General features: G+C 45.0%; 1 protein-coding gene and 1 long non-coding RNA gene across 2 annotated transcripts in view; one reads left to right on the top strand and one right to left on the bottom strand.

Annotated features, from left to right (window-relative positions):
• Positions 1 to 14,153, top strand: part of CDHR3 (cadherin related family member 3) — a 42,223-nt gene extending 28,070 nt beyond the window's left edge. Inside the window, 8 exon segments of the mRNA XM_052789850.1 lie at positions 1,390 to 1,561; positions 3,214 to 3,458; positions 6,038 to 6,219; positions 7,616 to 7,629; positions 9,109 to 9,140; positions 10,060 to 10,108; positions 12,948 to 13,105; positions 13,107 to 14,153. Coding sequence (XP_052645810.1) covers positions 1,390 to 1,561; positions 3,214 to 3,458; positions 6,038 to 6,219; positions 7,616 to 7,629; positions 9,109 to 9,140; positions 10,060 to 10,108; positions 12,948 to 13,105; positions 13,107 to 13,166 — 912 coding nt within the window. The 3' untranslated portion in view covers positions 13,167 to 14,153.
• LOC128143024 (uncharacterized) overlaps positions 1 to 19,246 on the bottom strand; it is a 33,549-nt gene extending 14,303 nt beyond the window's left edge. The window contains exon 1 of the long non-coding RNA XR_008235593.1: positions 18,963 to 19,246. This is a non-coding gene — a long non-coding RNA (uncharacterized LOC128143024). The remainder of the gene's footprint in view (positions 1 to 18,962) is intronic.
• Between the last annotated feature and the right edge of the window lie 4,348 nt (positions 19,247 to 23,594).

The raw sequence follows: 23,594 nt of genomic DNA, 5'->3' as shown, positions 1-23,594 counted from the left end.
GTCTTGAGTCCAGGTAGCACAACCTAATTGTAGCCATGTTTAGTGCCAAGTTGTTTTTGGACCCCGTGTAGTGCCCCTTGGCCCTCAAACATATTTTTGATTTTGTATGTGACATTTTTTCACAGCAAAGTGCCCAAAATAGTGCAAGAATCATGTCGCAGCCCATCAGAAAACATAAATATGTGTTTTCATGGGTTGGGACATAGGGGATATGCTGCGTACCTTGGGGATGGGATGAAGGCTTGAACAGCCTCTTGGGACAATGCCAGAGGGCCCAGCCCAGTACAGCTGTGTCCACATGGCCTACTGGAGATGAAACCCTATATGTGCCTTCCCCTGATCGTGATCTAGTTTTGTCCTCAATGGTGCTATCTGGCAGGAGCCCAGAGCATGACAGGGACCATGATAACATTAAACAGTAGGGTTGTGCTCAAGTTTGCTGCCCAGACCTATTATATTCAGAAGAAAAAACAGATGGTATGTCCACAAAGGTATTTTATATTCACTTCTTTCAAAGAATCCCGGTGTCCTTCACATACAGACTCCTTTTTACTCCTTTTCACATCTTCTCCCTCATGACTGCCTTACATTTGACTTTTGCACATCTGTTGGGGGGGGATACAGGTACTAGGCTTGCTTTCTATTCCAGGCAAGCACCACCCATAGAGATGCTAGGTGAGAGGTACTTAATCTCTTTATCACCTGCTATATTTCAAGGTGACGATTAAGGAAAATTCAGCATTAGGAGCTTTTAATGATGACAAGTCTATCTGTTGCCTGTTAAAGACCAACAGGCATTAGAGGAAAGAGCTTTGAGAAGGGTAACCTTTTTCTCTCAGCCAGCTAATCCCAGCTGACATTAAGCACATCTGGTGCTACCTGGGGTGCTCCCAGTCATGCAGAAGGCCATTGCCAGCATTTCTCTCACTGGGAACAGTCTATAAGGAGGCTTCCTTCCTTCCATGGCTCATGCTCTCAATTATTATTAAATATGCTAAGAAGCCTAATTAATGACTGTGAAGCAATTTGAGAGGTTTGAAAGGAAGTTTAATGAATACGTGGTACTATTATTATTTCTTATTCTAACTATGACACAATTCAGGTGATTCAAGTAGTCAGACACATCAGCTTGAAAACCCCCGTGGTCTTGGAAGATGGTTCAGGTTAAGGAACCTGTTCCCAGAAGAGTGCTGATCACAAGAAGAATTGAAGGTCAAATGTTCACAGACATTTTCTGGTAGAAACTAGATTGGAAGGGAGGTTCATTGCTCTTCAACTGCTGTTGATCAAAAGAGCAAAACAGGCAAAGCCAAACAGTTTCTGAAGTTAATAAAATTCTGGCTCAGTACAATGGAGGAGCTTCAGCTTGCTATTGCTCTTTTCTTTCAGGTAACTGTCAATGTTTTGGAAGTAAATGATGAAGAACCAGTTTGTTCACCCAATTTCTATTCATTTCAAATCCCAGTCAGCTTAGCTGTTGGGACCAATATTAATGGCTTCAAGATTGAATGTCAAGATCGCGATTCTGATCCCAGGTCTTTCCGTTACATCATTAATGAAGGTACTGTGTCACTGTCTGTGAGCTGGGAGCAGTGCAAAAATTAGTGTATGTTGATGGTTCACTTTGATTTGTAAATAAAAATCTAGCCATGGTGAGCTAGTTGTGATCCACAAGTTCTGCACATCATTACTTTGCTGCTTACCAAAAGAGATGTCGCTCCACAAGTTGGCTACTGGTGCTACCTCCTAGAACCATTGCTTTGCAAGACTGGATTGCCCACCATGTTAAATAATTGGCAATTAATTACACAGTTGACAAGGACTTCAGAAGAATGAGCTGGAATGATATGCAGGGTCAAATTTCCCTTCCAATTACAGCTGAGTAAATCTTGAGAAACAATGGTGGGTTCTGTTACTCTGCATACCTCACCTTTAGATGCTGGTACACAGTTCAAAACAACTGAGCAAACCTGCATGTTCTCAGCCCATGCTGTGTGCATTAAAGCCCCATTTTAAGAACGTGTGTTTGAACCTAGTAATCAGCTGCATCCACCTGGAGAACTGCAATGGTATGGGATTACACTCCACAAAAAAGGGAATGCTCTCTTTTGGGACAGTTCCTTTTTTTGTTGCTGAGGTGACTGCTGAGAAGGAGGGAGCAGATTGTCCAGGTGCCAGTAAAAAGCTGTGAGCGTAAAAAGAGAGAACCTCTGTCGTATTGCAGCCCCTTAACGCCACAGAGGAGCTCTGCAGCAGTGGTATTTACACACAAACCCATACAAAGGCTGTGTTTCTACTAGTAAATCAGGGTCTGACCACAGGTCCACTTTTGGCTGTACAGATTTGAGCTCTGCCATGCAGTTGGCCTCCGAGCCACAGAGCAGCCCAGGGCCCATTTTGTGTTGTACAATAGACATGGGCTTCAAGGTCACTTCAACTCTGGAGCGCTATGGGGCAACAAGAGCAAAACCAAAGCACATTTGGTGCCTTTTCATAGCTCCGATCTCTTGTATGTGTGGTCTGTCCGGACCCTAACCGCTGGCCTACCTGCAGCCCAGGCTGCTAGCAGCTCTCCAGCTATATGGACAGAAAACGAGGGCTGGGGAGCCAGCACCGCTGAACTCCCCTCTCTGCCCTCACAGTGCAGACAAAGCCCTCAAGGCAATTAATGTCCCTGAGTCATTAGCTCTCTTCTGGGGGACCTGTTCAAACGCCTCTGCCTCTGGGCAGAGGGAGAAGCCGTGGAGAGGGGCTGGAGGGGCCTCTGAAGACACTGGTGGTGGCCCCTGTGGCCTAGGGGCCACTCCAGGGACACCCCAGCAGCAGAATGAGCCCTGCAACAGCGTAGGGTCCTCGCTCCGGCTGGGTGCTGCTGCTTCTGGGTGCTCTCCAGGCTGTAAGGACAGGTCATTCAGGAGACCTCTTGTGCGCCCCATGGCTCTGAAGTGTTTCCACAGCTTCATCTCAGTTGTGTCCCCATAGAGGGTCTTATTCTGTATTTTAATGCTTTTATGACTGTACTGTTTTAAATTATTTTATATGGTATCAGGAAGATCGAGGAGCCATTCTTGTCAACGATATTTCACTATACAGGTGTATAGTGATCCGTAACAAGCTGTCAACAGAAACTGATCTGTTTGCTTCTTCCATGCGTTTACTTTAATGTGGGATTAAAGTAAATTTTTTTTGCATTTTGGTGTTGGCTTTTTGCAGGCAACGTGAACAATCATTTCACCTTTTCACCAAGTGCCGGCTCCAACACATCTCGGCTGATTCTTGCATCAAGGTTTGACTATGACAGCGGACTTGATACAAACTGGATTTACAGACTGCACGTCTATATAACAGACGACAATTTACTATCTGCCAGGGACAAAACTACAGACCTAATTAAAACTGGAACGGTGACTTTAAGCATCAGAGTTATCCCAAACCCAACTACTGTCATTACCACAACGGTAAGTTCACTGAAATTTATGTCCAGTTCTGCATTTCTTTTATGGACTAATCTCCATAGGAGTGAAGAAAAGAGGGTAGATGTATGCAAAAGGAAAGCAAAAACCCACAGTGGTTCCAGTCCTGGGAAGTGCTGAGCCCTGTGCTCTTACATTGAAGCCAAGGTGGTTGATGTGCTTAGTGTCATGAAGGATTGGTCCCAGGTACAGAGTCGTAACAGATGTTTTGTATTTTAGTTTCTAAAACAAAAAGGGCAAGTAGCCAAAGGACTGGGCATGCTGCCATTACCATGCAACTGGAAAGTTAAAGATTTTGGCAGCTTTCTTAATAAGGAAAGAACAGAGGTTAATCTTTGCCTGGAACCTTAAAATTACCTCATGCATTTTGCACTACCTCTTTTTTTATTCATAGCTAGTCACTCCCCCAGCTGCCTTGCACTTCTATGTGCTGCTTTAGCAGTGGGACACATTAATCTGCGGCTACCAAAGTTGAAATAGGCAACAACAGCAACAAGAAATCCTCAACACTTGGAAGGGGCTTTTTTCCATCCCTGAGGTCACCATCATGTAAAACTTCGAGCTGCCTGTCAGGAACTGAAGCAGTTGTGCAGAGCCTCAGCATGTTGCTGAGGTTTCACACAGCAAATCCAGAGGGGTGGGATGGGTCTTTCCTGAGCTCCCTGCCCACATGGTGGTCCACAGCTGAGCTGGGGAAGCCTGCACAGCTTTTGGCAGCCAGGGTGGGATCTGGCCTTGCACAGCCTGTGGAGCTGTGGGCCTGCGCCCCAGCAATACAGTCTACTCCTCCGCACAGCCATGCCAGGTAAGCTCTGGCTCACCAGTTTAATTTTGGAGCTGATTTCCATCAGGCTGGTGCAGAGTGTGAGAAGAGTGCTTTCGTCCTGTCTGCAGAAGCAGCACAGCCTGAGAGTACGGACCACTCTGTCCCCATCCTTGTGTCGGTCACTGCCCTCACACCTTGCTGCATCATCTATCCGTCATCCAGAGTCCGTCCATTTTCCACCTGCCTGCAGATGGCATTACTCTTTTTTCTCTTGCATACAGGAATGAAAATATGAGTATGCTGGTGAAGGAGTAAAAGAGCTATTCACTGTAAAATGGTCTGGATGTTCTAGGGGCTACTGGTAACTGAGGCAGAATCAGAGGATCTGCAAACAGCACATGCAAATCTGGATGGTTTGCTATGAAAACGCTTAAATCCAAACTTGCAGACTGATTAATAACCCTGTTATTATCTAATGCTCTGTTAGGAAGGAATAAATGGTTTTCTCACAGCCCTCTCCTCCCCCTACTTGATGTGGAAATGAAAAGTTAAGCTGAATAACAAAACTTTCTTTCTCACGCTTTACCACAAACACAAACAGTCTAGACCACATACCACAGTGTTAAATCTGCCCCCTCCAGAGATATCAGCCTTCCACTTTCAGTCTATTTTCCAGAAGAGCATTTCCATTACAGCAGCTTCTCCCATCACTACTCCTTACATGTGTTCGCTCAGTGCAGCAACTTGATGAATCAGATGCTGGAAGGCTGGTAGTGTAGAAAAGAAGCCCTGTCACAAAAAGTCACTTGTGACTTCAGTCCCAGTGAGGATGGAGTGGTGGTGGTGATCTTGAGATTATCTGAGCGTTTCTGTAAGGATTGGATGTACCTTTTCTTGCAAGGCTAAATAGGTTATTTTAAAGGTATCCTTAAAAAGGAAAGAAATAGATACCCTACTAAATTTCATATACAATGTGATTACAAATGTCTTACAGAAAATTAAATAAAAACTTCAGTAGATGATCAAAACTAATAGTACCACACTAGGTGATGACCCAGGTAGAGCAAAAGAGTAATTTCTGATCTGTGTGAGGATAGTTTCATGATGGGACCTTAATGAATGAGTTGCTAGCACCAAGTGAAGTGCCAGCTCAGAGACGTGTCTCCTGGCACTCAGGAAGACGTGGGAGATAGGAACTGCTCAGGAAGTGTGGTTTTCCCTTCTGGAACAAGTCACAGGGAAAAAAAGAAGGAGTTTCATTTCTTTTTATACAATAACCCAATTCCTTGGGGTTCAACTCCTCTTACAAAGCGGGCCGAATGATCACTGCAGTGAAGATGACCTAATTCCAGTTTTGCCTTAGGTAACAAGAAACCATTATCTCGGTAATGGCAGTATTCCCTGAACTTGCTCACCCTCCAACGGTGTGCTTGCAGCTTCTCAGGCAACCTGAGGCTTTTAAACCCCACCATGGCATGTTTATTTTAATATAAGACATTGAAACATGATCTGGAACCTCCTTTCTGCATCGTGGGTGGGCTCCATTTCACCTGCCTTTGGTTGCCCCAGGAGCTCTGTAGTCCATCTCAGTCATCTGAGCTGCCTTGGCAGTCGGCAGGCAGGTACGTGGGATGAATCACTGTCTCCAGCAGACACTATCTCCCTCTGCCCATCATCTGCAGAGCCCCGGGGCAAGCTTGGGCCAGGTGCTTCAGTGCAGAAGTTCAACCAGATGAAAGGTGTCAGTAACCTTACAAGTATGCATCCTTGAGGAACTTTTCCTATCTTGTTTTAAAAGCCTGGCTTCACTGTTGTGACAAAAATGGAAAACCTCTACTCTGAATCGGCGTGGTACGTGCCATTTGTCATCACCCTTGGCAGTTTGCTGCTCCTCGGACTGCTGGGGTACCTGGGGTTCCTGCTGGTGACGTGGGTCCGCACCTGCTGCCCTCCAGCAGGCAAAGCAGGCGACGTGCTTCTGTGAGTCCTCCCAAATGTCACGCTGGGGAAGTACCCAGCAACACCTGGCGATGACAGAGATAACTCAGGCCTTTCAGCCGTAATGAAATCTATGCTTTGAATATTTTATAGCGGTACGCCCTTAGCTGTAGTAAATGCTATTACCGGCTACAGTGATATTTGGTGTTAATGACATGAAATCAAGGAAAAATGTCCTTGGCTTTTTTTTTTTCATGGATTTACTAACATTAGCATTAGGTGAAGGTAATAATGGAATTAACAATTATGACCTCTAAAGGCAGCCATGCTCGTGAGATGCAGTCAGAGTCTGTGCCTGACTCTGCTGACCAAAAATACAAATGTTTTTGGGTTGTATTTGGCTCCCACTCTGAGGGAGCTCACATCTAGGTAGTTAGTTACTGGATGCATTTTCCTCCCTCTCAGCTACAGATCCCAGAGTCCTTTCCAAACCTTGGTGCTCATGCCAAATTCTTTGTTCTGGCAAAACTTCTGCAGATTTCCTGGAGTTTTACCCAAGCCTGTTGCAAGGCTCTGACCCATAAAGCTTTGCGGTACCTCTAAGTGCTCGTGCTTGGCAAAAGCCACGGAAGCACCTGGGACCAGCTCTGGTTCATTGTGGGAAGCAGCAGAGATCCCTGCGGGCTGCCTTCTCAGCGGGCTGGAGCCAGACTGCCTCTAAATTGACTTTTTACTTCACAAAACAATGATAAGCAGCTCTTTAAGTGGACTGGGATTAAAAAGAAAAGGATTTCTATAAGTATTCTCAGGATTTGGACCTAAATTTAGAAATTACAGTAAACGTAAAGACGTAATATATAACTGTGACTATAGTTCAAATGGTGTGTGCAAGGAATTTAGCAATTTGTGATAAAAATGACAGATGAATCTAGCAGCACATAGCTTGGCTATTGTTATTATTTATTAATAGGGCAAGTGAGTCATTGGGAGCCAGGCTCTCCCATTAAAAAGCAATTTCTGTATTTTCAAAAACATTTACAACCTTTCAAATGTTTTAAAAGGTATTATCTGAGCACATTAGATCAAAAAAATTGACCTTCCTCCGAGGATGGAACAAGATGACAATATTTTAATATCTATTTTTCCAGATTATATAAATCCATAATGCTATCATCAATAAGACTTTATTTTTTTAATACCATCCCTTCTTGGAGAGGTGTTAGAGCAATGCTCAGGGCTGTTTTCCTGTTTGAGAGCAGCATTAAATGATGCAGGCCTTCAGTGAAAGCAAAACCAGCAACCAAACAAATCAAGCAAACCCCAGAACTCAAGGAAACACATCCTTCTTGCCAAATGAAAGAGAACAAAGTGTGATATTTTTATGTAGGCAAAAGTATGACATTTGTTAACTACATTCTTAATCTTTTTTTCATTACAGGATAAATGCTGCAGGTGTGTACCTCTTTTCTATATTTTAATACTTTACAACAAGATCTTGTTTACAATTGAGTGTACAATTTGAAAATCCATTTCTAGACAAATAAATTTGACCCAGTACAAGAGTACTGAGATTAAATAACCCTGGCTAATTATGGGAGGCCTGCATAAGTGATTTCATGGTCCTTTTGGTCTTCAAATCTATTAACTATTCAGAGTAGCCTGGTATTCCGGCATGAACGCTAAAGAATTACTGTATTTTTCAAATGCAATTCATATGCTATCTGTTAAAAAAAAAATCTCATCCCTCTATAGCACCTTCAGGAGTCATCTCCACTCCAGTTCCCTGTTCTCTGATCCCTTCATTTGCTCCTTTGACACCATTACTTCATGTAGCTGAAGATTTATTTTAAAGTATTGGTGCTTTTAAAGGGGTTTGTATAACTTATGAGGGGTATAAGTTGCACATTAAAAAAAAAGTGGTTTTTTAAGCAGTCTTGCTCCTTTTAGTCCCATTAGCTTTCTGTTAGCAAGCATGGCTCATATGGGCTCAGTAAGACCTTGCTTTTATAACTCCCTCTCCTCAATCAGTATCTCCCAAACACATGACTAACAAAACCCAACAAAATTAGCTGTTCTTTTGGTTGCCCAATTTGAGACATACAGCATTGGCTGGTTTCCAAAAAATGGATGCTTGGTGCTTTCTGAAAAACTGGTTCCCAAATGCTGGGCAGCAAAGGCCAGACAGAACAGGTTTCCCATCAGTGCTCAGGTTGAGACCCATCTACAGCACCTCAGAGTATTGCACGCCTGGCTGTAAAGCCCGTTGGTGGCCAGGCATTCAGTTCTCCAAAGAAAGGCCATTAAACAAATTGGCAAGGAGCAAGCAAGAAGAAATCATAGCAACTAGTTGGGTATCATCCACAAATTCATGCTGTCAAGATGTCTATGGCACTGCTGCTGTATTTGTTTGCATGTGGGATGGGTTAATAGTGTGGTAGATTCACACATAACCAAACTGTTCAATCTGAATTTTACTTGACTGGATCTGCAGCACTTCCCTGTTTTGTCTCCAAGTGCATATTTGAGTGCACAAGCTTTGCAACTACAAACATTCATGGAAAAACATAATCTACATTTGTAGTTCAAATATCCCCAAAGGTGAATTTCTGTATCTGTTCATATTATTTAGAAAGGGAAATATGTTAAAGAAACCATTGTTATTTACTCATTACTGAAAGAATAAGACTTTTTGAGGCTAAGCTTTTGATTAGTCATTGGCAACTGTGGATTCTCACTCCAAAATACTATGAAGGAATTCACTTTTCAAATCATATGAGGGATCAGCCTTTGAAAATAAATAAGGCTCATTTGAGAGGTCTCAGAAGTTGAGTACCAAGAATCTCTATTTGTTGGAGGAAATCTTGTCCTTAGTGTCTATAGTGACTGTCAGAAAAATCTGATTCTTTACAATGTGCATTTTCCTTTCTGTAGAAAAGAAGAAACCTAAGAAAGACGTGATTGTGGTAAGTACTGCCAGCCTCAAAACAAAACCTGGTTTTGCCCAGCCCCGTCATGCAATACGATCATAGGATCCTTTCTATGAAAGGTGTCCATTTTCCAAAGACAATATAAAAATGACAGGCAAGGAAAAAAGGATTGTCCCCAAATGCAAAACACTTCAGTGCCCCAACTGGCCTCTGTATTTGGAGGCAACACTGGGGGTGAGGGGTGCTCACCCGCACTGTGGCCCCTTTGCTTTCAAATGCCGAATTCTCCAGCCTCTCTGGCAGCCCCGGTACGTGGGAGGCCAGAGAGGTTGTGCCCAGAGCAGTCACAAGGAAATTCGCTGCAGCCGCAGAGGCAGGATGACAAGTGCCCCAGCTTGGCAATCTTGTGCTGCTGGGACACCACTGACCCTTGCAGCTAACCCTAACTCACCTGAGTGCAACCAGTAAGGTACACAAGTGTACCCAATCTGTAAAGAATTTGGTCTTGATGAGCTGTTTGCAGCAAAACACCATAGTTATTTCCACTGTAATAGATGTTTCTTTGCTGCTAGATCTTGGGGCTCCTTCCTTTTTCGTAGCCATAATAGCATAAAGGCTGCAAGGGACTTTCATTAGTGTACTCTCCCTCCCCAAGTTCTTTAGAGAGGGGATTCCCAAGCCTCCTCTGGGTGGAGGTGACCCTCTTGTGGTTACACACATGGAGGCATTTAGCATGTCAGACCTTATCAATTCTTCTTTGAACATCTAGTGGCAACACCCTACACCACAAATGGCTTTTGTTGCCAGTTTTGATTAAACCCAGCCTACAGGAATGCAATATGCAGGTCATACAAATCCGCCTCCATCCATGTAGGTCACTGTTTCCAAGTCACTGCTCCTCCTTCTTACTCAGTTAATTCACAGGATTCATTTCACATTTTGTCTCTCTTCACAGACAATGACAAAGCTAAACACTGTCTTTGATGGAGAAGCCAGAGACCCAGGTAATAAAAAGCAATTAACAGTGGATATGAATATTTGGCTGGAAACAAACTGGAGTAGTTGATTTAAATATCGTTCAACATTTGCTTTTCATATTTCAGGTTTGCTGTTTCCAAGGAGAATGGGAGCTATATTTCACAGATAGTGAAAATCAAGACAGTGCCCTAGTAACATTTCTAGTGGTAGAATGTACTTATGGCCCTTGAAATCACACATCTGATGGCCAGATTATTCACTACTCCTCTGCTAAAACTGAATGTATGGATCTGGTATAGGAAGGTGGGAGGGGAGGAGGAATTTGCTGCAAGCCTCCTGCCCTGGTGCTGTCATGGCTACATGGTTTCACCCTTCCCATGTCTGGGAAATGGCCAGCAGATTAATGCAGCCGCAGATGTACTGACTTCGTCTCTTAAACCCCTTCTTGGATGCAGAGTGGGTGGGTGAGTTACTCACTCCTGCACAAATCTCCTCCCTTGCAGCAACAGTGCACTGCTGCTGTTTATCTAAGGCTCGAGCACCGCTTGTTGGGGAGGAAAGGGAAGACCATTTGCTTTTAGATGCAGTTGTGGTGGCATCAGCTACTGGGTGGTCACTGGGCTCCAGCTATGCTAACTCTGAGCATATCTGATTAACCAGCTGGGAAAAGTGAAATTAAGGCAAAAGCTAGGAAAACCAGGATGACCCAGCAGGTGTAGTGCTTATCCCTTTCCCCAAGTGACAGCCACTGTGCTCTGCAGCAGGGTTCATTACAGAAAAATATTTTTTTCCTAAGGGTTGATCCATCTTACCTCATCCCCCTGAACCACAGCCCACGCCTGAGTCCTGCACTGCGATGCTTGGCCTGGCATTAGGGTCCCCAGCCCTGTGTCTAATGGCTGAGGGCCCTAGCATGGGGTGGGGGGGGGGCAGGGGGTGTGCTGCTAAAATGTGACAGTCAGTCAAAATAGGTCTTTAACAAATAGATCCGAAAACAGGTCTGAAACAATAGGTCTAAAAATTATCCAGAAGAAGGCAGGCTTGTTTCAAGGCTTGGATTCATCTGCCCAAATTTCCACCCAAGTGCGTGTACCTTGTGTTTCATATTAGCTGGCTCAGAGCTGTCAGATGCTGTGAGCTAATGGGAAACACTAGGCATGGGGACTTCAGTAGAATTTGGGCAAACAAATGGGACCCTACTGTGCAATTAAGCCCATCCACAAGGCTGCTCAAGGCCAGTTTGGTCAAGGTCCAAGCCCACCTGCTATTTATAAAGAGATCTGGAGGGATGGGCTCCAAAGTCCCTGCTTTTTCCCTGTGTAACTGCATTTGTAATATATTAAACATGGATGTTCTCGGCTGCTGCAAGAGCTGCTTCCCGGTGTTTTTGCAGGCCAGCTGGTGGCTCCCTTCCTCAGCAAACCTGACCACACCAGACAAGGATATCTGAGCTCATCCAAACTGCCCTCCAAAGCCATAGTGTTTGTGTCATGCCCGACACAAACATTAAGCTATAACACAGCTTTGTGGTGTCAGCAGAGAAATGTGTGTTCCCCACTCCTCCCCTCTCCCTTCCATGGCTCATCCCAAACTCCAGAGGATCAAGTGTTGGTGGTTTGGTAATGAGGTTTAATAATTCCCAAGACATCATCTGTGGAATATGATTAGGAGGGATGGTCAGGAGCTGCTTCCTGATCTGGGCTGCTTTAACATGCCCGCCTTGTAAGCAGTCAGGAAAAATAACATGTAAAGAGATCCAGTTTCATCTTTAATTGCTCAGAATGTGTTAATGTGTCAGAAACCATTAATTCTGATACAAACTGTAACATGTAGTAACATGTAACCATTTCTTTCCAGGCCTTAATGGTCTTTTGTTTGTCTCATATTAATAATGTTTAATTACAAGAAGTGCCACTATAGCTCCCGATTCTGTGTCGGTTTAGCAAGAGACAGTGATTTAGACTGTGAGGCAATCATCACACTAGACGCATGGCAATTTTTCCGCCTGTCTCTAGGTAGTAAAAGAACTGAAGGAGAAGATACTTGCTTTTAATGTTCAAGTAGAAATTACCCATAAAATCTGAAGAGGGCCAAAAATTTTTCTAACAAGGAAAGGTAGCCATGTGTGCTAAACAACCCAAATTTAACAGTATTTTATATATATGAAGGAAACATGTACTCGCACAAACAGAAAATACGTAGTATTTCACTCTATTAATGACAATGTACACAGCAAGCCTAGGGAAAAGCATTTTGTGCAAATGGAGAAGAAATTCATATGGCCAAAACTCACTGGGGATCCCAGATGTCCAAATCTTGGGTGAACCTAGAAAACCTGACATGGTCTAGAAGATATATGTAGGATATTGTGCTCCTAGCAGGTTTTGCTACCTCAGGTAGGCAACTCTACTTGAAAAAATAGACGCAGACATATACCATGGCCTTGCTTATCATAGCCAAAGGCAAAATTTTGGGGAGAGTTAGTCCTAACAGCTAAGGACTATGGATGTGTTTGTTACACTGCCCATGTTAACTCATGGTAGCTGTAGCTTGGATAGAGGTATAGGATGATAACAAGGTCGGGTTTTTTGGAATAGGAATGTTTTGAATATTCCTATTCCCCGAACTGCAGAGCCAGTTTTTATACTGATAGAATAGTATCTCCCCTGAGTGGCCACCACGATACCCAGGTCCCCACGCTCGCTTGCGGAAATGAGGCTTTCCCTCTCAGGGCTACCTCCCCAACTCAGCTGATTTTCCAGGTGCTTCATATTTCTCATTTCAACCCCATCCTGAGGAGACTGTCGTGTCTTAATCTGCTAAAGCAGGAATGATTTTAATTGATTGTCTTTTCTCCCTTGCAAGTTACTGGCAAAATCTACGAATTTAATACACGTTCGGGGGCCCGGAGGTGGAAGAAGAGCAACGAGCCCCTTCAGCCAGTGCCGGCCATGCAGGTAACATCCAGTGCCACAGATGATAGTGGCCAAGGGACAGACAGAGCAGGTGCACCAAGCAAAAAGAGAGCCTTCAGAGAAGAGGAAAGAGCTGACTGCAGAGACAAAACCAGCTGCTAAGCCCTAGGCAGGGCTGAGATTACAAAAGCAGAAAGAGGAGTCTGAGGACAGGGGGTTATCCTCACCAGCCCCCTAAGGCAGATACTGACCTTCTCTCCCGAAATGAACACTGTGTTGCCATTAAGCCAGCCTTAAAGCGGAGTGCCTGAGACTCCAAGGTGCCTCCCAAACAAACTCTGCTCTGAACGGCCAAAGAATCAGATGTGATTTTCTTTCTATATATCTCAGCTACAAAACATAAGGTGGCCATTACTGCAACTGGACTCAAAAGCAGGGTGAAGCTGGACATACCTTTGGTGGGTGCAGGTAAGAGTGGGAGAGAAGGGGAGGATGTGAAAGGGGGAGAAGAGGAAATGAAAGCAGAGTGGCAGACAGAAGCATCTGCTGCCCACTGCCACTGGCAGTTTCCTCCTGGAAGAGCTTTGCCCCCCAGACCGACACAGCCACATCTTCTGACTGCCTTTGGGGACAGCAGCGTACACTCAGACGTGCTTTCTCACCAGTAAATGGGGTCTCCCGTTCCTGCCGAGCAGCAGAATGGGTGAAAAGCACATCAGGGTTGAAAAGTTTGCTGGTAAAAGCTAAAAATATTTTCTTTTCATTATTTTATTTCAGCCCTTCCTTGCCCTCCCATCTTGCTGTAGAAAAGACCATGTCTTGAAATCAGTTTTGGAGTGGAGAAAACCCACAGTTTGTTATGGTATCTCAGGCCATCATGTCAACACTTTCAGCTTATGTATCTTTTGTAACACTAGCAGCATTCAATATCTTCAGCTTTGTTATTTCCTCTGGCATATTTAATGTTTTACAGAATCAGGTCGAACACACTCAAAAGAATAATGACAGTAAACACATGGGGTGACATAATCTTTTCTGAGTGTGCGCATGTATAATGTAAGTGCTATCTAAGAAGCTGATATAAAACAAGCAAACCCTACAAGATTTCAGAAAATTATTTTAATCTGAAGAAAATTAATTATAAATGATGACTTAATACTCTGTGTCTTGGCTTCTTTTCTTCCCTGATAACAAAAAGGTTTTTTGGCGACAAGGTACTGATATCAGGTGGCAAAAGAAAATACTCAGTTTAAGTTGAGCCGGGACAGTCAATTAAGATTTTATCCAATCCATCACATATATTCATTTTTGTCATACAATGGAGGACCTGGATGGAGAGACCCAGGGTAATTTCATCGAGGATCCTATGCTTTACAAAACCACCCATCACAGTGCTGTGAGTCTTTGCTGTGCTCCAAAGGAGCGGTTTGACTCAGGAACAATTTCCCTTACAAACACCAAACATCTTCAGTCAAATGCCATTTCTTTGCACAATCAGAAACCCAGCGTGTCATGAACACCACAATGATGGAGATAGGGAAGAGTGATTTATACTCTCTGAGCATGTTATCAGTTTACTGTGTCTGCGGCAGTTGTTGTAGTGCTGTTTGACCCTCCAGCACCAACAGGGCTAGCCACACGTTCAGAGCTCCAACCCACCATTGTTTGCATTTGTTTGCTGTAAATACGATATATTCAATTTCTATGCAGGTGGTTTTCCAGTGACATAGAGAAATTCTGTGGTATCTGGTAGTACTGCTGTAACTCTGATCTTTCTATCACTCTGACACCAAGCTACCCACAGGCACTCCTGGCACCTACAAATGTTAAATCTTTGTTACCTGAAGAACTTAACTGCATTGTTTTCACGACAGGAAGATACACAGACTTTTGTATTTATTTTCCTGGGCATTCGTTTAGGGCAGCTGCTCTGCTTCTTTGATTCCTCTCATTCTACTTTTGTGATTAAGAGATAATTACTTTTTTTTAAGGGGAGGCAGAGACAGGCTGTAGTTTCAGCCAGGAAACCTGGAAAGAGATTGATGAAAATTCATCTTTCTTTACTACTGTTCCTGCTGCTGAACTACACAAACTTCTTTCCTTCCTTCTCAGGGAAAAAAAAAAAAACCCAAAACCAACAGCAGCAGCATAACACGGTATCACAGCATGCTCTGAACATCCATATATGCAAACGTATTGTCAGGGCCAACGCTGCTGGTGCCGTAATCTCCCACAGCTGGCCAACAGCTGGGTGAAAAGCAACTACCCTCGTAGTAATGCTCATATACTCTAACCTCTGAACAACTGACAGCTCTACAAAGAGGCACCATGGATCTAAGAGCTGCCAGATCTAAGAGCTAACACTGCCCAGGATGCCTCGGTCCAGATGAGGTGAGTTTAGCTGGTGTACTCAGCCTTTTGGGGGGCAGGTTCAGGCAAGATAAGGCATCTTGTGAGTCCCATGCTACTTGCTGCATGGAGAAACAAGTGTGCTGACCATAAAGCACAGCTACATCCTTCCTCACTCACACTGTTGCTTCAATATGTGCAATGCTGATCTCCAGCTCCAGCTAATTCATCCTGATCTTCACTGTAAGACCTAATTTTGGCCATGCACAAAACTACGTTCCTTGCTTTGGAGCTACAAAATCAAGGAATAACAAGGCTTTATTGGAGCATCATCTTTATGCAAAAGCAGCACAATTTTCCTATCAGCTGCCCCTACTACTATTGACTTTCCTCCCCGTGAAGGAATCAAGAATGAATTCAGGTCTCACTGAGCCAAAGCACAGCCATTCATTTCTTTGGCCTGTCTTTGGTAGAGCAAAAGTAGAGAAAACAGAACTGACTGACCTACATGTACATTTATTGCATATTGTATGGAACAATATATGAAAAGATACTTTGCATATATGTAAAAGAAGCATATGTTATTTCATAAAATACAGATTATACTACTTACGCAGTGCAGTCCAGCTTTAAATGTGTAATTTAAATTAGATGAGGTTAGAAACCTCATCTAATTGCTAGACCAGCTTTTGTGCTTTTTTCATTCAGAAGTGTCTTCGAGAACACAGATTCAGTGTCAAAAACTGCCACTAGATGGACTGAGAGCAAGGATTAAGTGCAGGTTCTAGACAAGAAAAGCATTTAATTATCAGAACAATTAACTGAGACTGTGAGGCCTTTCCATCATTTGAAGGCTTCAGAAGTCAAGAACGGCTGCTGTGTGCTGTAAAGGGTTAGACTAGATGATGGGAACAGCCTCCCTAGTGTTCCAACAGCTCTGTTAGTCTCTGTGCATATAGTTACAAGGTGTGAACTTTGGTGCCATTTATTTTAGAGTGATGACACCAATAAGCTGAGACTTGAAGAGGAAGAAAGGCACCTGGTGGTTCAAGCGGAGTGGCTGGGGGCAACGGTTCCTGACCTCCAGCTGCCTGTTACACATTATGCATTAATGTTATCCAAAGTCTACAAAAATCAGTGTGAGTTCTGCCACAGCTTTTGATTGCTGTGTCTCCACCTATTACACATCTCTGAAGTGCTTTGAGACCTTTGGATTAACATTGCTCTCAAAGTTTCAAGAGTGATTACAAAAGAGCATGGGTCACTTTTCCTGACTGGGTCTAGCTCCCCCGGTAGTTCATGTGTGATCATATTACTGTTTTTTTGGTGCTTTTCTCCAAAGCAAATGTACTTCTAATGCATAATTGCTCTGCTTTCATGTTCGTATTACAAATAGCAGTTGCAATAAACATTATAAGTCTCAGCTTCTGGCCATGTAACTTCATGTATATCTCAAGGAATGCAAAAGTGGTGATACTGTGTTTGTTCATGGTCTCCAAAAGACCTACACAAGAGAACTGTTTCAGCTGCAGAGATGGAGAATGTCTGCCCAGGAGGCTGCCACTTTGTGACTGCTCACTAGGAGCAGGAGCTGGGGCTTGGACCCCCTCAGAGGAGGGGGGGTCAGACAAGGGGACCAATCCTCCTTCTCCTGAGCAAAGAATCTAGCTGCTAGGTTATTTTATGAGGCCCAGACTGCAACACCATAATGGAGATAACATTTTGACAGCAAGCAGCCACAACTGCATATTGCATATGCCTTGGTTGATCGGTTGTCTGAGATCCCCAACAACAACAGGCCCATTGCAAGGCTCCAGCTGAAAGGCTGAACACAGGCTCGGTGCCTGCTGGTCTTCACCTGCACATGCCTTGTCTGAGCTAGTTGCTGCAAGGTCCCTGTGTAGTCACTGGGGAGAAAGAGACTTATTGCAAAGCAGACGTGTCTAGAATGGATCAGATGAACTGTGCCCTAAAAGCAGCTCTTTCTGGCTGACTAGATCAGATACCAATGCCTACACAACACACAGACAAAGGTAGATCAGCTGAGTCTCAGCCCAGGTTGTTCAGGCGAGGGCAGGTCTGTGCTGCTGCACCAGTGCCTCAGGAAGCTGAAAATCAGCGGGAAGCCAGGTGTGGAGGTCAGCCTGGCTCTGCTGCTGCCTGCTCAGATCCCAGGAGGATATGGGGCATCGCGCATGCTTTGTTAGCATTCTGAGGTCTGCAGGCTGCTTTCTGGGACCTGCCTTTAGGGTCGTTCTGCATCTGGAAGCATGTTATAAGATGTGCTTCAAAGCAGCCAAGTAGAAAAGCATGGCCCTGGCCAGGAGATTGAAGAAGACAAATACAAGCTTCAGCAGCAAGCTCCATATTATTGAGTGAAAGACACACTTGAAAACAAAATAGATGAACAGATCTTACTCTGAATGTTATTTCAAGGATGCCACCGCTGCTCTGCAGCTCTCTTGTAACAAACTCTAGCTGCCACAGGTCAATAGAGCTCCTGGGATTTGATTTTGAGGCAAGGTCCTTGCTTAGCTTCCAGAGCTTGAAAAAAGCAGTTGGTGAATGACACATGCAAGGCAAGGCTTGGTGCAGTCGTGTCTGATTTTCAATTCCTTCCTGCGGATACTAGCTGGGGCCATGCGGACAGGAGCAGCAGTGCCGTGTTTGTGCAGGACCTGCCTGGATTAGTCCCTCCGGGCCCAGCACAGCCTGCCCTGCCCAGATGTCTGCACTGAGCTCACCCCACAACGCCTTGCCTGCTGGTGAGCCGTGACGGCCGACTGTTTTCAGAGGGGCTGTGCGTATCCCGGTACAAATGGACCTCACGGAGGGTTTGCGGGCTGGGGCCTGTCCACATAAGCAGCAGAGCTGGCAGGCCTGCAAGCTGCCAGATCCGCACACTTGGCAGAGCTCTGGGCACGGCCTCTGACAAGGGCCAGGCAGGCTGCCAGGACAACACGTGCACGTCTGGTCACACAGGCCGCAGGTAAGGAGAAGCATCAGCATCCCCTTTGCTGGCCTGATCCCAGCTTGCTCTAGCCATCTCTCCTCTCCTGTGATTACTAAAAGCCATAGCAAAGAAGGCATGTCTGCCGTCTGGTCAGCGACTCGTCAGCTGAAGACTCTCACCGCGGCCTCTGGGCGCTGCTGACAAAGAAGAGGGAGGCGGTGAGGCGCTGCATTTCAGACAGGGAAACCGAGGCAGGGGGTTCCCCTACAGAAGCACGACTGCGGCGTGTCTGAATGTCCCGGGCTGAGCCCTGCTCCTGCCAGCTCGCATTGCTGCTAGCAGAGCCGCGGTGGCAGAGGACCCCCCCCCCCTGCCTGCCCGCGGCCGCCGCCCCGGGGCAGTCCCGGGGAGCGGGGACCCGCCGCCGCTTTAGCGGAGCAACACTGACCCCCAGCGGCTGGGCCGGCGGCAGGCCGGGCCGAGAGACTCAATGCCGGGTGCCAAATTGCCCGCCTCTCCAAACCCCCACCCGGCCCGGGGGCGGCGGGAGGGAAGGAGGCGGCGTGCGCCGAGGCCCGGGAAAGAGGCGGCAAGAACAAGTATATTTGAGAAAAACGGGGAAAAAGAGCCGGATCGTAAGGCACCGTAACCGTGCAGCCATACCCAGAAAGAGATGGTCCCGTTGTAGGATTAATTTTCTTGCAGAGCACAGCGGGTCACTTCTGGAATCATCAAGTGCCCTATTTTCTGTTTTCTTTGAGCTTTTCCCTTCGCCACACTGAGCTGAACCCATTCCTTACTGTTTATGTAAGCCACAGGATGGATGCTCCTGTACTTCATCAACTACTCTTTTACATCCGTGCAGATTGGGTGTAACCAGCGGGCGGGGAAGGATGCTCCGGCATTTCTCTGCATGGCCATGGACAGCAAAGCAATAAAGAATCATACTCAATCCATTTTCACACTGAATTAATTACTTGAATGCTCCTCCCTGCAATATCCAGCCTGACCACATCTTCCCACTTCATGTGAGCAGTATAACCACACTGACATCTACAGAGGCTGAGCTTTCCCCATTAACTGCCAGCAGCCAGGGCTAACTATCTAATGTATTTGCTCTGGAATGGCCTTACAGATGCAAGAGCACACAGCCTGTGGCAGAAGCACCTATGAGATCAGACACCCCCAAAATTCCAGGGGAAAAAAAAAGTAGTTCTGAAGTTCAGAAAAGTGACAGCATTCAAAGAGATCAAAATGGACACCAGTGACCTTCTGTCAGAAGGTACTTCCTATTCCCTACACACAGAAACAGCAGTTTTTACTTGCTGTCAAAGATTAAAAGGCAAGGACTAAAATCCAGATATGTAACCTCATCTATTCAGCTGCTACCCAGCTCTGAAAGTGTCTGAAGAAGTTGGACACCTTGGTCTGTCAATCACCACCCCAAAAGCCTCCCCAGGTGCCTGAGCATGCACTTCTGAGCCTGCTCAGAGAGACCAGAGCACCAACAATGTCCAACAGCAACTTATCAAGCTCAGTGACATATCAGCCTCAGTGAGGAATTTTCCCAACTACTTCACCTCATGTCACAGGGTGTGTTTTGAGGTCCTGCCTACCCCACCAACCCCAGAGGGGATGAGAGGGAAGGGGGACACGAGTAGAGCATCAGTGTAACTCTCCCTGGCTGGCTGCACTGTGTGGATAGTCTCTGTGGGACAGCTGACAGCTAACATGCTTTGGTGTACCCTCCAGGACCAGAAAAGCTGCAGCTCATACCTTTTACACTTTTGTCCCCTCTCCCCATCACTGTTGTGCTCGGTGTGAGGGAGCCAACTCAGATGATCAATGAAGAACTAAAGTAACAGACATTTCAGGCCAGTATTTCAGTGCTGTTCTGACAGGCAAGTCAGGACAAAGGCGGATACTCCCAGGATTTCCTCGTGCACAGCCAGGGCTGAATCAATACCATATTCCTACATACTTCTGAAGAGATCCTGCCCCCTCACTGAACCAGAAGATTTTTCCACAAGTTAAAAGAGCATGAACTTACCCACTTAGCAAAATAAAGCAGCAGCCAGCCCCAGAGTGCCTCTAGCCAGAACTTAGCTGTAATCACTCTGCTAGCTCTTCTCACGTGGAAGATTCATTGTCCTTTTGGCTTTGCTAGCTGTAGGTCATGACACATGGTTGCAACTGAATGGTACCCCAAGGGATTAATCTTGAAGGGACTGATCCTTCACAGTCCTGCCCATTTTGGGGCACTAGCACTGATGCATGGCAGGTAAAACTCTGTTGCTCCAGACTGAAGGCCTATTGCACTTGCTGTAGACACATCCAAGTAACTGCCCAGCACATGGAAGAACAGGTTCATAGTCTCTTGAAGAAGAGAGCAGAGACATTCCAAGTTTCCAGCAGTCCTGCTCTATTTCCAGCAAGGTTGAAAGCTCTGAAGTACCCCCGTTGGCCTCATGGAAAACCAGACAATCAGTAAAGTTCAAAATTAAATTACTTCCTTGATTAAGAGCTTTCAGTGCCTCAGGACAAAATGGGAATATGGGCCCTTTGGCTTTTTTGCTTTAGCAATGCATTTCTCAAATTCTTCGTCTAGCTTCATCCTCAAGATGCTCTTCATGGAGCCAAGTACAAACCTCACAGCCTCCTGTGCCTGCCAGTCCTTTCTCACTACTTTTGATGCACAGTCTCTGTGGAAACTAAAGCTAAAAATAATCACCCTTATCTCCTCTACTGGCACATACTCTTTTCTTCTCTAACCGTAACTGCTTGATCTACCTGCATTCGTGATCTCCTGGGAAGAGGCCCTGCCAGTACCATGCCCATTTCTGCATGAGTCCTCTCCAGGTGTACTGCTGGTGCTGTGCATGGGGTCGTTGCTTGTACACGGTCATGAAGATGCTATGTATGCCACAGTCACTGCTGGGAACCACTGATAAACCTGAGTTCAGCTCCGAGCTTTCACAGCTTGAAGGACTGTATCTCTGTTTTTCTGCTTTGGACCCATTATTAGCATATTGTATTCTTTTCTCTCCTCTTCTGCTTCTGATCAGGGATCTTTTTTGTGCTGGCCAGCTCAACAAAGTGAAACGTTCAGCTGAACTGCAGGCTGTTTCCATGGTGTAAGTGTGACTTGTTCCAGGAGCGCTAGAAGCACACCATGTCAGTAGAGAGCCCAAAGACAATGCTGGCCCCTTTGAAGAGAGGGAAGACTCCTGAGATAAAATACTCCACAAATCACCTGTGTAAGAATAGTTCAAGTTCACTCTGAAGGCACCACAGCCTCCTTTTGCTGCATTCAGACTAGGATGTTGCATGGTACCAGAAAAAAAATGTTTTCTCATTAGATAGACAGCATCTGTCCTTTATAGTCTGCCCAGTCTTCCATTTCTTTGCTGGACAACAAGCTTTATGTCACTGCAGGCAGTGTCCTAGACAAGCCACTAATGCCACCCAAATGATACCAACTGATCCAGCGGAAGATCTGAACAATATAAGAGTATCAACAAAACCCCCCCAAGATCTTCCAGGCTACAGGCACCTCTCCATGGAAGAAGGTGTGTGTCACTCATAGGACTGGGGATGATGTAGAATAAGTGTTCTCTATTTATTGTAGAGTTTATGAAGTGAAACTTGAGGATACAATTCCTGTATTACTGTGACTGTTGTGGGAGCAGCCAAAACATTTTGTGCTGGCAGAGCCAGAGTAAAAGCAGAAAACAACTACTTTGATCTGAAAACTGTTTTAAAAGAAAATACTAAGAAACTTGGAAAGGAGTACAGTCTAGTGGCTCAAAGAGGTAATAGTGAAATACAGTATTTTCAATTCAGAAAAAGGGAAAGAAAAGCCACAGAAGCAGAAAGCAGCAGAAGGATTAACATGCACAGTGCAGCCATTCACCCTAGAGCAAAGGAGAGCTCCAAGGGAATCTGATCATATTAAATGTGAAGCTAAAATTAGATGCTTGCAAAAGCAGATCAGGATGCAAAAATTAAAAATAGCTGCTGTATCTGCAGAAAGTGGTGGAGAATTAGATTTGAAGTCACCAGAGGAAGATGATTTAGGGGATGATATGTATAAATGGGAAAAGAAAAAGGAGCTGGGAACAGCAGCATGTATAACAACAGATAGATTACCCTCCAAAGGCAGGGAAGTGCAGCAAGTAAAATTACTGCAGCTTTACAAGACAAGAAATAACCCAGGGGATTTGGGACAAATAGCTGCTGATCTTAGGCCACAGAAAGCAAGCACAACTGTGGACTAGAGTGTGGTCCTTTTAGAAACTACTTCAAACTTTAAATGAAATTGAAATGAAATAGGTAAATTGATTAGAGCTTGTGCTAACACCAGGTTTTACTCAGATTATGAGTAAAAGATCAGTATACAGCCTCCTTGATGACTGCATTAAGTCAAAATGCTGCGCAAACAGGTAAGAAGAAAATGCAGCTGGCAGCACTAACATTAAGCCACAAGCCAAGAAAAGACAGAGCGTGTTTTATGAATAAATGAGGAATTGCTCAAATACTGGCAGGATGTAATAGCAAGTACAAACCACCCGTTGCTGATGGGGCACAGGTACTTGCAGCTCTCCTGGCAGCAACAGCAATCAATCAGTTTCCTTAAACAAGGGATGGATTATGAGAACTGGCTGCCCAAATACACCCCACCTATTCACAACAAGTGCTGATGTAGTAGAATGAGAGGGAACCTACCTAGATACCTAGAAAAATACTGTGAAATCTTCCTGAGTATTATGGGTTAGGTCCAGGAGGAAAAAAAGGGGGAGAGTTCCAGGGTTGGTCAAGCAGGATCCACAGTGAAACATTAACTGAAGACGGGGATGGCAGAGAATAGGATCTGGCTGAGGCAGATTTTGTTAAGGAAAGAATGCAAGAAAAATACAGTCAGGGTTAGCACAGGTTTCTCTAGCCCCTAGAGTGCTTGCCCTGAAATGAAGGGCAAAACCTTTGACTGTGTCCATATGGGCACAAATTTTAAGGATGGTGCAACCCAGGTCTATTTTGCTGCCTTCCTGACTCAAGATGAAGAATGAAATAGCCAGAAAAGAAGAGCTACTGAGCGCAGGCAAGTTTCTGGAAGTTGCAACTGAAGAGTATAAGGAAAACTTCTAAAAACACAAGCCTGAAGTTTTCATTTGTTTTTCCCTGCTCTAAATACCAAGCATCTGTAGGAGGGCAGTGTTATTAAGGGCACACCTGGATTCACTTGACATGACAGAAGAAGAGGGAATTCCACATTTGAGTCAGGCTCTGAAATACAAC

This window comes from Harpia harpyja, chromosome 6, assembly GCF_026419915.1.
Source record: "Harpia harpyja isolate bHarHar1 chromosome 6, bHarHar1 primary haplotype, whole genome shotgun sequence".
Taxonomy (NCBI): Eukaryota; Metazoa; Chordata; class Aves; order Accipitriformes; family Accipitridae; genus Harpia; species Harpia harpyja.
The sequence above is the reverse complement of the archived record's forward strand: the minus strand, read 5'-3'. Positions and strand labels throughout refer to the sequence as shown.